The following is a 16415-nucleotide window of genomic DNA, read 5'->3' as shown; positions in this document are numbered from 1 at the left end:
AATCCTGGACAATATTTCAGATTTTCCAATATTTTCTCTTTTTATTTCAGATTTCCACCAGTATTTTATTTTTGGTGATTTTACTTGTTGGGATAAATCTTTCTAATGAGTGACAAGGCTGGGGATAAGTGATGTGCCTGACAATTCCTTTATGATCCTGATCAGGGGCTTTCAGCCTCTGCAGGGGGACAGAGAGAGAGACAGGGGCCAGCATCACGTGATGGCTTCAGCCGCCAGCGGAAGTGCCTGTGCCAACACCGGATGTGGCGGTTGCCTAGTAACCGGCAAGTGCGGCCTACCCAAGGCGGCGGTGTCAGTGGAGAGAGGGAGGATCGGGAATGTCACCGGGCCGGGCTCCCTTCGCCGTTTGTCGGCGCCCATCAATCCGAATGAACCCGCTGGAGTGAATTGTCGGCGGAGGAGGGGGGGGCAAAGAGACAGGTCAGAGGGCGGAGGGCAGGGGTTAGAGTTCAAGATCAGGGTCAGCTTGAGGATGTTGACATTAGAAACCATTTGTTTATTATTGTTCAATGGCCGCTTCCCTCCATGAGGACTGGGCATTACTACTTTTAAAAGCATCATGACTTAAGTAACATTTATACAAATACAGTTTAACAATGGTGTACTGAGTAAAGTTAAAAGTTTTAAAGTTTATTTATTAGTCACAAGTAGGCTTACATTAACACTGCAATGAAGTTACTGTGAAAATCCCCTAGTCGCCACACTCCAGCGCCTGTTCGGGTACACTGAGGGAGAATTTACCATGGCCAATTCACCTAATCAGTACGTCTTTCGGACTGTGGGAAGAAACCGGAGCACCCGGAGGAAACCCACGTAGACACGGGGAGAATGTGCAGACTCCGCACTAAACAGTGGCCCAAGCTGGGATCCAAACTGGGTGCCTGGAGCTGTGAGGTAGCAGTGCTAACCACTGTGCTACCGTACCGCCACAAGCCGTGCTGAGTAATTTTAACTATCTGCCTTTGGCACAGGTTGGCAGCATTTCCAGTCCTGCTTCGCTCAAGGGGCTGTTTGGACAGGGCGGGAGGCATTGAGATTTGCTGTCTCTCTCGACCATTCCTAACCACCTTCTGGCTGACCTCCCACACAAAAGGTTGGGGCGTCACTTCCGAGCTCCAGTGTAACTCAGGAGGTGTCCCACAAATGAGCTGAGAACCCCCAGTGGACTCTTCCCACACCATGACTAATCTTTGCCAATGTACCAAAGAACACCCCCCCCAATTATTCCACCCTGCACCCCAACCTCTGAACCCCCAATAGACCCCCAGCATGCGAAAACTCAACCTCCGAGTCCCCCTTCACAGAGGACACCACCCCCTGAAACTGTCCCCCAACCCCTGAATCTGCAGGGGTCTCCCACAATCCCTTGAATAACAAAGCCATTGGACTTCTCCCAATCCCTGATTACCCAGCCCGACCTCACCGTGCCCTGCCAACTGACTGCCCATACCCTCCACATCCCCGCCCCCCCTCCCCCCCCATTTATGTTCAATTATACCCCCACCGACCATCAGGCCCCCCCTGACTGTTGGACCCCGTGACTTACCGATTTCTACTGATCATCTGATTCCCCACCCCCCCTGACTTTCCACCTCCTCCCCCCGACTGTCCACTCTTTTTCCCCTCCGATTGTCGGCCCTCCCATCCACCCATCTGACTGTCGGCCCTACCTCCTCTCACCAACTCCTCTCCGACTCTCAGCCGACCCCCCCCTCCCACCCACCCCTCCAACAGTCAGCCCTCCCCCCTTCCCACTCACCCCTCCGACTGTTGCCCCTCCTCCCACCCCTCCGACTGTCACTCCTCCCACTCACTCCTCCGACTGTCACCCCTTCCCCCTCCCATCCACCCCTCCAACTGTCATCCCTCCCCCTTCCCATCCACCCCTCCGATTGTCACCCCTCCCACCAACCCCTTCGACTGTCGCGCCTCCCCGTTCCACTCACCCTTCCGACTGTCGCCCCTCCCCCCACCCCTCCGACTGTCACTCCTCCCCCCTCGAACCTACCCCTCCGACTGTCACTCCTCCCCCCTCGAACCTACCCCTCCACCTGTCGCCCCTCCCCGCTTCGCATCCACCCCTCCGATTGTCACCCCTCCCACCCACCTCTCCGACTGTCGCGCCTTCCCCTCCCACTCACCCTTCTGACTGTTGCCCCTCCCCATCCCACCACCCCTCCGACTGTCACTCCTCCCACCTTGAACCCACCCGTCCGACTGTCACCCCTCCCCCCTCCCACTCACATCTCCGACTGTCACTCCTTCCCCCTCCCACCCACCCACCCCTCCGACTGCAGCTGTCCCACCCTCCCCGCCGACTGCGGCCCTCCCACTTTCCTCTCCGACTTTCAGCTCCCTCCCCCTCCCACCCCTCCAACTGTTGGCCCCTCTCCCTCCCACCCGCACCTCTGACTGTCACCACCCTCTGACTGTCGCCCCCCCCTCCTCCCACCCACCCCTCTGACATTCGCCTCCTCCACCCCTCTGACTGTCACTCCCCTTCCCACCCACCCCTCCGACTGTCGCCCTCTCCTCCCACCCACCCTTTCCACTGTCACCCCCTCCCACCCACTCCTCCGACTGTCACCCCCTCCCATCCCTCTGACTGTCCGCCCCTCCCTCCCCTTCCATCCACCTCTCTGACTGTCTGCCTCCCCTCCCCTTCCATTTGCCCCTCCGACTGTACGACCCCCACCCTCCGCTCCGATGTTTCCTCTGGTTTGGGGGGTGGGGGCAGATCTAGAAGAAGGGGGTCACAGTCTCAGGATATGGGGTGAACCATTTTGGACTGAACCGAGGAGAATCTTCACTCAGAGGATCATGAACCTTTGGAATTCTGTACCAAAGAAGACTGTGGAGGCCAAGCCACTGAATATATTTAAGAAGGAAATAGATTTTTAGACTCTAAAGGCCTCTAGGGCACTGGGGAGAGCGTGGGGAGTTTGGCATTGAGGGCGTGGGGAGAATGGCATTGAGGTAGAGGATTGTGTTGAATGGTGGAGCAGGTACAAAGGGCCGAATTGCTGACTCCTCCTCCTATTTTCTGTTTCTAGGTTTCTGTGTTACTTGATTGTCCCAGGGCAGTTTGTAGCATCCAGTGTTCGTGAAAGGTACTATTTCAATGCAAGTTCTTTATTTTTCCTGCTATTGAAAGGAGCACAAGGATGTGGCTAGATCAAGTTGACCTAATAAAATATCACCATTCCACACCTGGCCCTTTAAATGTTGAGATGGCACCCTGGATAAGGAGAGTGTTCCTGTGGCAAATAATGCTATCTTCAGATGAAATCATATGGCTAAAGTTGTTCAACTTTATTGGAAAACATTTAGTTATAAAACGTCGTGTAAATATTTATATAACTTACAAGAGTGCAACTCAGCAGTTAAAACTGCTGCAAGGAGGTAAAGATTTACTTTGGCTGGATGCACATTTTTTAGATGTGTTTGTCTCTGTCTTTAGATTATAAATTATAAAGGACTTCATTTACTTCCTCTCTTAATGAACTCCCTTGGTGGCAGAGTGGTCAGCATTGCTGCCTCACAGCGCCGGGGACCTAGGTTCAATTCCAGCCTCAGGGGCCATGTCTGTGTGGAGTTTGCATGTTCTCCCCGTGTCTGTGTGGGTTTCCTCTGGGTGCTCTAGTTTCCTCCCACAGTACAAAGATGTGCAGGTTAGGTGCATTGGCCATGGTAAGTTGTCTCTTAATGTCCCAAGATGTGTAGGTTAGATGAATAAACCATGGTAAATGTGTGGGGTTACAGGGATAGGGTGGGGGAGAGGGCCTGGGTAAGATTCTCTGTCAGAGAGTCGATACAGACTCGATGGGGCTTTCAAGACTAAGAGAGGTAGATTTTGTTATCGGATGTGGAACAAAGGGAGATAAATCTATCTGAATGGGAGAACAGGCTTGAGGAGTTGAATCGCCAGTCCTATTCCTTATGTTCTGAATATATGTGAACTGAGACAGTGGAAATATGAAACTGTTTTTGATGAGGATAAAGAATTAAGGAAATGAGCTTTGGAGCAATACATGTTACAGATTGAGAGGTCATACGACACCTGGTTATAGTCCAACAGGTTTATTTGAAATCACAGGTTTATTTGAATTGCAGATTGGGTACCAAGGCACAAAATGTTGTAACTCAGTCTGCACTCCACGAGATACAGTCACAACGCAGAGCTAATCAATGACCAGAGGCTCTGTTCCACAATCCAGTGGTGGGGGCATGGGGCCTGGGTAGTTAGAGGCAGGAGGTCATGTGTTAATATTTCAAGAAATATAGCCAACCCTAGTTGGCAACCCTATTCTTGACCCTGCTGAGTGCTCCCAGCACTTTCTGCTTTGGTTTTAGTTAAATTCGCTAAGTTAACTGCGGAAAAGCATCAGATAATTCCCTTTAATACTCCTCCATTCGCTTCTCCCCACCCTGCTTCAAATTCTGGGTCTTGCTCTGCCTCTTTTTATTTGAACATTGGAGAGAACAGGTGGATCTTCAAATTAAGAGATCCTTGCTAAAAGCTTCTATTATCTGCCAATGTCTTGGATTTTGGCTGTTGGATAGAAGTTACGTAGCCCTAAAGTTACATTTTGATTGTCCAACATAATTGTTAAAATACATTGACTCTCTGAATCAAGTAGCGTTCTTTCCTTCAAATGAGAAAATCTAAAGTGGAGTTAGGTATTAAACTAAGTTATTTAACTGCCGGAACCAGTTCACTTTTTAATTGGTTGTGACTGCTTAAAAATAGCCTGTTGGAAGCAAATGAGTAAGAGGGAATATGTTATTGGAACCCGCTGCTATTAACTGTTATAAATAAATGTAAGTACGGATAGAGGAACAAAAAACAAGTTCTATCATAATGAAAAGGCACGCGAGGAAAATTGCGGTGAATTGATAAAATACTTGTTGTTAGATAATCTGCAAGCTGAATCTTGAAAAATATACACTTTCCCCACATCAGGTTAATAATTTAATTTGATTCTAATTTTTTCAGGCTTTGCTTCACTGAAACAATGAAATCTACGAAGAATAAACCTAGCGAGTACTCTGACCCAAGGAAAAAAACACTCCGACAGCTCCTCCATGAGTTAGAAAAATCTCAGAAGGCTGACATTTTTGCCTACAGTTTTGGACATTTAAATCATAGGAACCTGCACAAAATACCAAGGCATCAGGAAGCCTCAATGTCATGGAAGGGTGCAAAAAAGCCCCCCCCTTATAAGAAAGAAAAACATTGCAGGTCAATCCAGAAATCAAATGATGCCGAAGTAAAGAAGATGACTGATGCATTTGTAGACTTCAGCCTAATGAGTAGTATGGTGCCAACATTACCTACAGTTTACAGCCCTGCCCTCAGCGGCCTTGACCAAAGTCGTGCCAGAGCTTCTCAGAATATCTCAGAAGACTCAACGATCCCACAAACCAAGTCCTGCTCAGGATCCGCTTACACTGAAGCACAAACGTCACTTGACCATTTTGTCAAAGAGGAATTGAAACTATCTGACCTCATGCTCATGAAGCCTCAGTCACAGAAGTGTGCAAGATCTCTCACTGGCCATGACCAGATACAGTTTGTTGAATCTTACTTGGCTGGGCTGACGAGGAAGGACCAATTCACTAGTCTACTTGAATTTGAGAAGAAATTCCTGATGACGGAAGACCTTCTAGAAAGGGAGGCAATGTCTGGTTATAAATCAGTAGCAAAACATGAGTGGAAGCTAAGTCATGTAAGAAACTAACATTTTGTGGGTCTACTGTGAAGTCCAAAACCATATCTGAAGATCAAAATGGGGGGTACAGGCAAGGAGAAAACAAGTTTGTACTGGGGGATGAGGCAATTCCATACCTTTCAGTGAAAGTACTTACCTTTAGAATTTTGTGTTTGTGTGCGTGTGTTTTACACTTAGAGGAGTAATTAAGTTTTTAAAATAGCCCAGCAGCAAAGCCTTTGTATTTTAAAAGTTTTTTCACACTATTGCTCCGGAAGTTACTCAAGAAAAGGTAGTCACAAACATAGGCACAGACAACATTAGTTACAGAAGAAGATAAAACCAATACCTATAAAAATGGTTCATTCTCTCTGTTTTTCAGTACAGTCCTGATATGTTTGAAATCAAGTTGTTACTCTATCTGAAATGAAGATCTTGAGGTTTTCTTTACAGCTGCAATGCCTTCCACTGTCAAATTGTCAGAGGTTGCTTTAACAGGTAGCTCAGTAAATGGAATTAGGTAGAGGATGAGAGAAGTTCCTTTTCAAGGAACTAATGATTTGCAGCAGTTTGATGGCCGTGCCAATATTGCATATGAGATATCAAACTCTTTAACCTTACAAATTAATTCCCTTTGTGGCCAGATCCATTCCATTGTATCAAACACCCACTTTGTTCTGTATCTCCCCCCATTAGTGACTGATCTCTGTTACCCCCCACAGCAGAAACTGAAACTGTCATTAATTGTTTCAGTTTTGCATTCAAAACAGTTCCAGTCCTCCATTCTCCTAACACTTATCGAACAGGCTCTCTCTCCCCTGTGTTGAAGCTCTTGTCTGCTTCTCTGCAGATATTATAAGAAGGTTCTCTCAGCTACCTGCCCTTCTCAAGGCTTTATGCAGTAGTTAAGACGGCTGCTGTTATCATGTCCAAGTCATACCAATACCAAGTCATCGCCCAAATAAGGCATCGGCACTTCAAACAGCCCTTCTCCCATCTGTGGCTCTTAGCTTTTGCCCTGGCAAAGGCACAGTTTACATTCTTTCAATGAGACATCAGCATAACTTTGTTATCTCTTGGTGAAGAGTACAGTGAATCATAATTAAATTACAGATTATCTTTTGTCCTCTCAGAAGAGGAGTTGCAGTCTGCAATCTGCAATTCTATTCGGCAGCTTGGAACCATTTTGAAACAGTCTTTAAACTCAGCGCAAGGTTTGTTTTAAAATGCCACCTTAAGGAGCAGTTTTTCTAAAGTTTCGTAATATCATAACTGCGCAACATAACATCACGATCTTCCTTTGTGTTGCATAGATGGCCCCACCTAGGTTCCGATGAAAGATCATTGACCCGAAACGTTGTCTGGGATTTTCCAGCCCTGCCACCAGGATCTTCCAGTCCCCACCAAAAATCAACGGACTTTTGACTGGCTTGCCACTTCCCCTGCAGCGGGCCACGCAATGGCAGGGTTGGAAAATTCCGCCCAACGTTAACACTTTCTCCATGGGTGGTGCCTGATCTACTGAGTGTTTACAGCATTCTCCGTGCGACTGGGTTTAGCTTAAAGAGTCTGTATATCGAGGTAGGTTGTGGGGAGTTGATGCAAAAAACATTGACAAATTAAATTATAAATAAACATTGCAGTAAATCTCAGTCTCTTTTGATAAATGTTAGAGGAATGGAGGACCGGGACAATTTTGAATGTAAAACAGTGAACCAATCAATAGTAGTTTCAGTTCTGGTGCAGGAGGTAACAGAAATCAGTTGCTGATGGGGGAGATAAAGAACAAGGTGGTTGGCAGATATAATGGAAAGGATCTGGCCACATAGGGAATAAACTTGTAAGGTTAAAACCAGAAATGTTGTTATCCCATATCCAAATATAAGCAGGTATACTAAATGATAAATAATGTATATTTTTACATTCCTGCTTCTAAGCAACTTTGCTTTCATAGAACAATAGAGTCCCTACATCAAACCTGCACCGACAATAATCACACTCAGGCCCTGTCCCCGTAACCCTACATATTTACCCTGCTAATCCCCCTGACACTAAGGGGCAATTTACCATAGTCAAACCACCTAACCCACACATCTTTGGACTGTGGGAGGAAACTGGAGCACCTGGAGGAAACCCACACAGACACAGGGCGAACGTGCAAACTCCACACATACAGTCACCTGAGGATGGAATTGAACTTGGGTCCCTGGCACTGTGAGGCAGCAATTTTGATAATTTGATATTTTGATTTAGTTTTGTTTGCTCAATGGTTAATTTCAGCAACTTAATTATTCAAACTCCTATACCTATATCAATCTGTTTGTGTCCTTATGACACAAGTGTCCTTGATTCTTTTATGACTGAGCTCAGTTTTTATCAGTGATTTCCTTCTTAAATTGACCATGTAGGAGCTGATGCAGATAGACCATCTCCCCAAACCAAACTTGAGACGTCTTCAGGTTTTCAGTGATATCTTTGAGGATGTCTGCCAGGAATCAACAATATTTTGTGAAATCTTGCGAGAAATCAAGGTAATTTTAACTAATGTGCAACAAAGCATGTTGGGCAATATTTGTTGTTATGCAAATTAGAAACAAGAACACAGAATCATATAACTTAACAGCACAGAGAGGGCCATATGCTATTTTGTCTGTTGGAAGGAGCTATCTTCTTAATCACCTTTGCCTGTGTTGTTATAAATGCTCTTTTCAAATATTTGCCTGCTTCCTTTCAAATATTAATACAAATTTTGCTTCCACCACTGATCCTGGTAGGTCATTCTGAGTCGCAACAAGCTCTACATTTGAAAATTTATGTTCTCCAAACCAGACCTCACCCCTCTGGCAATGATCGTAATATGATGCCCTCTAGTTACTAACCGAACATTCATAATGTGGTCAAAAATGCTGATTGTCAACCTGCAAATCCTTCCAATATGTCTTTGGCAGTTGGTAAGAGCAGTAGAGGCTTCTGATCAGCCATGTTTGATGTAGAGTGGTGCCCCTCAAGCTATAGCTCTGGCAACAGGCTAGTGACCTGTTCCATGAAAAATTAGCTTTGAATTGATTTGATTTATTATTGTCACGTATTAGCATACAGTGAAAAGTGTTGCTTTTTGCAAGCTATACAGATAAAGCATACCGTACATAGGGAAGGAAAGGAGAGAGTGCAGAGTGTAGGGTTACAGTCATAGCTAGGGTGTAGAGAAAGATCAACTTAATGTGAGGTAGGTCCTTTTAAAAGTCTGATGGCATCAGGGAAGAAGCTGTTCTTGAATCAGTTGTTACGTGATCTCAGACTTTTGTATCTTTTTCCCGACGGAAGAAGATGGAAGAGAATATGTCTGGAGTGCGTGGGTCCTTAATTATGCTGGCTGCTTTTCCGAGGCAGCGGGAAATGTAGACAGTGTCAGTGGATGGGAGGCTGGTTTGAGTAATGGACTGGGCTACTTTCACAACCTTTTGTAGTTTCTTGCGGTCTTGGATAGAGCAGGAGCCATACCAAGCTGTGATACAACCAGAAAGAATGCTTTATATGGTGCATCTGTAGAAGTTGGTGAGAGTTGGAGTGGACATGCCAAATTTCCTTAGTCTCCTGAGAAAGTAGAGGCGTTGGCTATGGAAATAGACATTAGCACATGCTTTGTCTGCCTCATAAGCCACTAGATGTAGGAAGGGAACTAAGAAGGAGTTACTAACCAGTGGATGTAGCATTTTTTTCTGTTTATTTCAACAAACGCTTTTATAATTTTGAATGCCTTTATCAGATTCCCATGTAACTCTCTTGGTTTAAAGTGAACAGATAATCAGTTTTTTCTAAACACTCTTCATAATTAAATAACAAACTTGTATTTATTTAGCACCTTTAGCATAGCAAAACAGCCCATGGTGCTTCCCAGAAGCGATATCAAACAAAATGTGACTCTGAGCCACATAAGGAAATATTAGGGGGATGACTAAAAGCTGGATCAAAAAGGGGAAAGGAGGATAGAGAAATAAAGAGATTCGGGGGGGAGTTGTGGATCTTAGCCCCTTGGCAGCCTCTCATGGCCACCAGCCTTGGTGTGATAAAAAATTAAGGTGTTCAAGAGACCAGAACTAGTGGAGTGCAGTTATCTCAGTGGGTTCTAAGGCTGGAGGAGATTATAGAAAGTGAAGGATGAGGCCACAGCAAGGATGAGAATTTTGAAAATCGAAGCACTTTTTAATTGGGAGCTGATGTATGTCAGGGGTGATGGGTGAACAAACTTGGTTTAAGTGAGGACGTGGGCTCAAGGTTTTGATTAACTTAAGTTTATGGAGGGTAGAACCTGGGAGGCCAGTACTGGGGTAGTCAAATCTTGAGGTAACAAAGGCATGGGGGAGTGTTTCAGCGGCTGAGGCAGGGCAGAATCTGAAGGTCTTCAGACATCTAAAGTCCAGGTGATGGTGTGGATGTATCAATCTTATCTCTTGGTATCTATGACACCAACTTTGCAAACTGTCTGGTTCAGCTTCAGACAGTTATCTGGAAAAGGGAGAGGGTTGGACTCAGTTGCTGGTCAGGGTTCGAAGACAATCGGCAGGATTTTCACCCGCCCCCCTGCGGTGTGTTTCTTGCCAGCGGGAGATGGCTTGCCGTTGGCTGGCAGTGGGGTCTTCTGCTCCCATCACTCTCAATGGAGTTTCCCATTGCATCGACCCACCACCGCCGGGAAACCAGCGGCCGGGAGAGTAGGGGGGTTGCCGGAGGAGTCATATCCATGGGACCTGAAGATCCTACCACCGGACAATAACCTGAAAATCCCACCCAATGACTTCAACCTTTGCAGTAATTAGCTGGAAGAAATTTCTGCTCATCCAGACAAGCAGAGTGACGCACTAGAGACAAAGAAGATTTTGAGGGAGGTAAAGGTGAGGTAGAGCTGGCGTACATGTGGAAACTTACCCTGTGTTTTTGGACGATAGTGCTGAGGGACAGCATGTAGATGAGAAATAGGAGGAGCCTCTGGGGGATACCAGGGTTAATGGTATGGGAGTGGGGAGAGGAATCATTGAATATGATCCTCTCGCTATTCCTGGATATAGTACAGATGACTTGTACGTCAGGTCTTGCTGTGTCCATAGCCAAGCTGTTCCAGAACAGTTACAATACTGGCATCTATTCGGCAATATGGAAAATTTCCCAGGTATGTTTGTGTGAAATGTATTAGTGTCACAAGTAGGCTTACTTTAACACTGCAATGAAATTACTGCGAAAGTCACCCAGTCGCCACACTCCGGTACTGAGGTACTCCAGGTACACTGAATGAGAATTTGGCATGGCCGATGCACCTAACCAGCACGTCTTTCAGACTGTGGGAGGAAACCGGAGCACCCAGAGGAAACCCAGGCAGACACAGGGAGAATGTGCAGACTCTGCACAGACAGTGACCCAAGCCGCAGAGCAAACCTGGGTCCCTGATGCTGTGAGGCAGCAGTGCTAACCACTGTGCCACCGTGCCGCCCAATGTATGTGTACAACAGAAAACAGGACAAATCCAAGCTGGCCAATTAACTCCCCACCAGTCTACTCTCGATCATCAGTAAAGTGATGGAAGGGGTCATAAACAGCACTAAAAGCAGCACTGGCTTAGCATCAATCTGCTGACTAATGCTCAGTTTGGGTTTTGCCAGGGTCACTCAGCTGCTGACCTCATTACAACCTTGGTTCAAAATGGACAAAAGAGCTGAATTCCAGAGGTGAAGAGTGACAGCCCTTGACATTGATGTCACATTCTGTCAAATGCTGCCTTAAAGAGCCGTGGCAAAACTGGATTCAATGGGAATCATGGGAAAACCCTCCACTGGTTGGAGTCGTGCTGAGCGTAAAGGAAGATGGTTGTGGTGGCTGGAGGCCAATCATCTCAGTTCTAGGACACCACTGAAGAAGTTCCTCAGGGTAGTGTCCTAGGCCCAACTATCTCATTCAGCTGCTTCATCAATGACCCTGCTTCCATCATAAGGTCTGAAGTGGGGATATTCGCTGATGATTGCACAATGTTCAGTACCATCCATGATTCCTCAGACTCTGAAACATTCCATGTCCAACTGCAGCAAGATCTGCATAATATCCAGGACTGGGCTGGGAAGTAATATTTACACCATACAAGTGCCAAGTAATGATCATCTCCAACAACAGAGAATGTAACCATCACCCTTTGACATTCAATGGCGTTGCCATTGCTGAATCCTCCACCATTAACATCCTGGAGGTTACCATTGACCAGAAGACAAACTGGACTAGCTATATAAATACTGTGGCTACAAGGGCAAGTCAGAGGCTAGGAATGCTACGGTGAGTAACTCACCTCCTGACTCCTTAGTGCCTGTCCACCCTCAGGAGGGAAACCTTCCACCTTTATCTTATCTGAACCCATTTCTAAAATGTGAGCACAGTATATATATTTGCTTTCTCATAAATGTCTTATTTGGTACTTCCTCATCTTGGTTAGCACTGCTGCCTCACAGCGCCAGGGATCTGGGTTCAATTCCCGGCTTGGGTCACTGTCTGCGGAGTCTGCACGTTCTCCCTGTGTCTGCGTGGGTTTCCTCCGGGTGCTCCAGTTTCCTCCCACAGTCTGAAAGACATGCTGGTTAGGTGCATTGGCCATGTTAAATTTGCCCTCCCAACCAGGCGCCCAAGTGTGGCGACAGGGGGATTTTCACAGTAACTTCATTGCAGTGTTATTGTAAGCATACTTGTGACACTAATAAATAAACTGATAAATTCCCCTGACAGCCAATCTTATGAAACAGTTTCTGGATATGAAGTTCCTTTCTATGATAACCTTTTCTCCCTTTGTTTTCAATATTGTGCCAGTTACCATTGACATTCATCACAGCCCTGATAAATGTACCATGGTTGTGGTTATATCATGGCAGTAAAATAAATCTATGAGTAAATATCACAAAAATATCTTCTCCTGAGGTGATTTTATAGTTACATGTTCCTGCACCATTGTATCGATTTGATCTATGTTTGTCCACCTCTGTTAGATGGTTAAATAAATAGTGCAAGTCCGTCATGATAAAGTGCACTCTGTCTGTTGGAAGAAGTGAGTTAGATAAGTTGAATGGTTTTTCTTTCTTCCACACATTCTTGACCATAGCACAAAAGCCATTAGTTACTAATCTTTGAAACTTTGTGGAAATTCCTTTATAATAACTCTCCGTCAATAACTATTCAAATGTTGCATTGCCCTTAAAAGGGTTTGTGAATAAAGACTAACGCATAACATATGAGGCTGCCATTTGAGAGATGGTAATCCTTTTTTTATTGCCTTCGACTCGCTTGCTTTTCAAATAATGCATACAATCAAGCGTGTAAATAGACTTTTTCGATTTTAATGAAAACAGCTCATAATAGCCTCATTCATTATAATTAAACCTGCATACAGTCCCTAGAGATGGAACCTAGTTTGTTTTAAGAGGGTCTAATCTATCCTAATCAGGAGGCTGCTAACTAACTGTCTGCTGTTAGAATCTTGGTAGTGACAGATAACATTTTAAAAGGAGACAAAATATGAAATTCCAGTTACTTACTAGGAGAATGAAGCCACAAGATTCCATGGATTAAAACAAAATAATTTTTACTATACAAGAGTCAACAAAGCAAGCACTCAATACTATCTACCCCATCAGTACTAAATATTATCTATCCTATATGCTACCACCCAGAACAAGCATGAGTTAACAGGTTGTTGTAGATAAACTATAAATTGCATAATAAAGGGCCATTAACAACCAACAGAGATCTTATGCATTGGCCCAGCAGTCCACTCAGATTTTAATAATCACACTAATCACAAAGTCCATCAAATTCTATCTTCTTCACAAGGAACTTGAGCTCCGATCCTTCTAGGAGCTAGTCCAATCCCAGCTGACACCAGTGCACAACCAATGCGAGTTCCACAGGTATGCTCTTTACTGCAAATTGCAAATATCTGCAGAACCTACTCAACTCGGGCCTGGATATTCACCAGGGTGGAGAGGCTCTTTTACTGTTCGTTGACAACTGAACAGCTGGAGAGGCTCTCCATTGTGTCGCAAATCCCGGAAATTCTAATTCCCGCCTCTGAACCCAGCATTTTGTAGCTTCGCTGGGGTGGGTCTGGAGTCAAGCTGGCCAGTATGCACGATTCATGGAGACAGCTGGCCATTTAAATCACCAGTTGCCTCCACTGAAGTGTGATTTTGGAAGAACAGGAGTGTGGAGTCTGAAGTGTGCAGATTACAACAGCTAAGAAAAGGTCTGAACTTAGTAGATTCTTATGGATAACCAGGGTATCCATAGGACAGGTAAGGTACTCCTTTGGATTGGGCCCTGGGATGCCTTTGGGAGAGGTAAGGCACCTTTGGGATAATCATAGAATCCCTACAGTGCAGAAGAAGGCTATTCGGCCCATCGAATCTGCACCGACCACAATCCCACCCCGGCCCTAACCCCATGCACTTACCCTAGCTAGTCCCCCCTGACACTAAGAGGCAATTTGGCATGGCCAATCCACCTAACCCGCACATCTTTGGACTGTGGGAGGAAACCGGAGCACCCAGAGGAAAACCACGCAGACACGAGGAGAATGTGCAAACTCCACACAGACAGTGACTCAAGCCGGGAATCGAACTCGGGTCGCTGGCGCTGTGAGGCAGCAGTGCTAACCACTGTGCGCCCCTAATTGTTAGAAGTGAACAGAAACAGTTGCAGCAACTTATTCTCTCTTGTTCTCAGCTCTGGATCTTGTCTCCTCTTCTTGAATCTTCAGCTTGTCTGTTCTGCATCAGTGGACTCCACAACTGCTTGCACTGATCTGTGTCCATGTATATTTTCCAAGAAGGGTTAGCTTCAATTTCCCACTATCAGCTTGCTCCTGATTCCTGAGAGACTACAGACAGTTCTTTTTGCCTCAAAAATGTGCAAGTTAGGTTGATTGGTCATGCTAAATTGCCCCTTAGTGTCAAGGGGATTAGCAGGATAAATACTTGGGGTTACGGAGATAGGGCCTGGGTTGGATTGTTTTCGGTGCAGGTTCGATGGGCTGAATGGCCTCCTCTGCACTGTAGGGATTCTATGATTCTACAAACATACAAATTGAACTTAAAAATATAGATTCCCTCACACTGTAATCGTAATAGTTGTATGAAGAGCTATCTGAAAGGACATATAGAATATATTCTTTAAAGTTTTAAAATGAGAATTATTTAAAAATGTTGCTTTTAATGCCATGTTGTTCTTTTAGCGAATGTCTGTTTTAGCTCATAGATGGGTGACATCCATTAAGAAGTCAAGAAACTGTTTACACCAAAATGCTTCTCATCCATATTATCACTGCACACCCTTTGCATCCTGTCAATATTGGAAACTGCTTGGAATGATTAATTGTTCGAGATGGTGACCTAATTGTTTCAAGCTTGTGGGTTTTTAGACTTGTCTCCAAACAGTTCTCCTTCACATTTCCAAATCTCTACACCTGGAACACGCGTTTTCTCCTCTCTATGTGAGGTGGACCTGCAACGCCAGGAAGAGAGGACTCCATTCTCCATAACTAATTATCAATCTCTGTAACCAATTTAAAGAGAACATATAAATCTGATTAAGAGCCTTCTGCCTATGTAACCACTTTCTGTTACATTTATCTATCTTTTTCTATCACTTTTTCCTAATTATCATTTCCAATGTCTGCAATTATGACGTTTATTTTCTATGTTAAATCCTCACATTGATTATACAATTTGGCATCTGTTTCACGCAATGCTTAAACATATTTTGTGATTTTTAAAAACTGCTATTTCATTCCTCAGTACCTGAAACTTCCAGTTTCTTAGAATTGACACTTTTGCCCAGAGTTTTGATTCTGTGAACTGAATTTGGATTATGCCATCTGACTAACTTCTCAGAATTTATCAGCACCATTTACAGCTATGCTGATGGATTATTTTTCGAGCCTTTAGCACTTTCTGCTCAGTAGCTTTCCTTCAAATAATGTTGAAGAAAAATTGAAAGGGGACAATTTCAAAACCTTTTTAAAGGAAAAATCAATATAGTGATTTCTGTTAAAACTGAGGCAGGGTGTGTTTGCGAGGAAACATTATAGCGTTCTTAATTCACTTACGCTGTGGCTTTTATGTGGCAATTTTAGAAAATATATTAAGCTGAAAAATGCATGTCTTAATTTCATGTCACTTCAATTTCCAAAAAAAAACCCACTGGGAAGACCTAGAAAAAGAAAGTGTGTTTGTGATTCTTTATTTAAAGTTGCTTCAGTAAAAGCAGCCTAGATCTTTTTTGAAGCTGATGAATTATCACCTATAATTCTGACAATTTGGAAGGATCAATGTAATATGGATACGCATGTGAGACGGAGGGAAAATAGCAAAGAGATAGATACAGATAGAGACAGCGAGAAAGGGAAGACATTTCTTTTCGCAGTCTAATTTCCTTTTTTTTAAACACAAAGCTGAATTTTGAAAATAATCAAAGCATTTTTGAGGGGAACAGATAGGAAGAAAGGAAAGGAGGGAAACAGATTGAGGGTGAGAGGCCCCTCTCTTTGGGAGAGAACGCACATTCTCTTTCTCCTCTTCCCTCTGTTTATTCTTCTTCCTTCCCTTTCCAGCACACCCTCCACCTTTCTCCTTCTCATGCACCATTCCACCCATTTTCCGC

General features: G+C 44.7%; 1 protein-coding gene across 4 annotated transcripts in view; it reads left to right on the top strand.

Annotated features, from left to right (window-relative positions):
* Positions 1 to 283: 283 nt before the first annotated feature.
* LOC144504578 (uncharacterized protein C6orf118-like) overlaps positions 284 to 16415 on the top strand; it is a 40872-nt gene continuing 24740 nt past the window's right edge. For 2 of the 4 annotated variants that reach the window (XM_078230148.1, XM_078230149.1), the window contains exons 1-3: positions 284 to 441; positions 5018 to 5750; positions 8141 to 8263. In XM_078230148.1, coding sequence (XP_078086274.1) covers positions 5037 to 5750; positions 8141 to 8263 — 837 coding nt within the window. In that variant the 5' untranslated portion in view covers positions 284 to 441; positions 5018 to 5036. Of the gene's footprint in view, positions 442 to 3074; positions 3424 to 5017; positions 5751 to 8140; positions 8264 to 16415 lie in introns of all 4 variants that reach the window. The other 2 variants (XM_078230146.1, XM_078230147.1) reach the window with 2 other exon arrangements.

This window comes from Mustelus asterias, chromosome 15 (genome assembly GCF_964213995.1).
Source record: "Mustelus asterias chromosome 15, sMusAst1.hap1.1, whole genome shotgun sequence".
NCBI lineage: Eukaryota > Metazoa > Chordata > Chondrichthyes > Carcharhiniformes > Triakidae > Mustelus > Mustelus asterias.
Note: the sequence above shows the minus strand (reverse complement) of the source record. Positions and strands in the feature narration are given on the sequence as shown.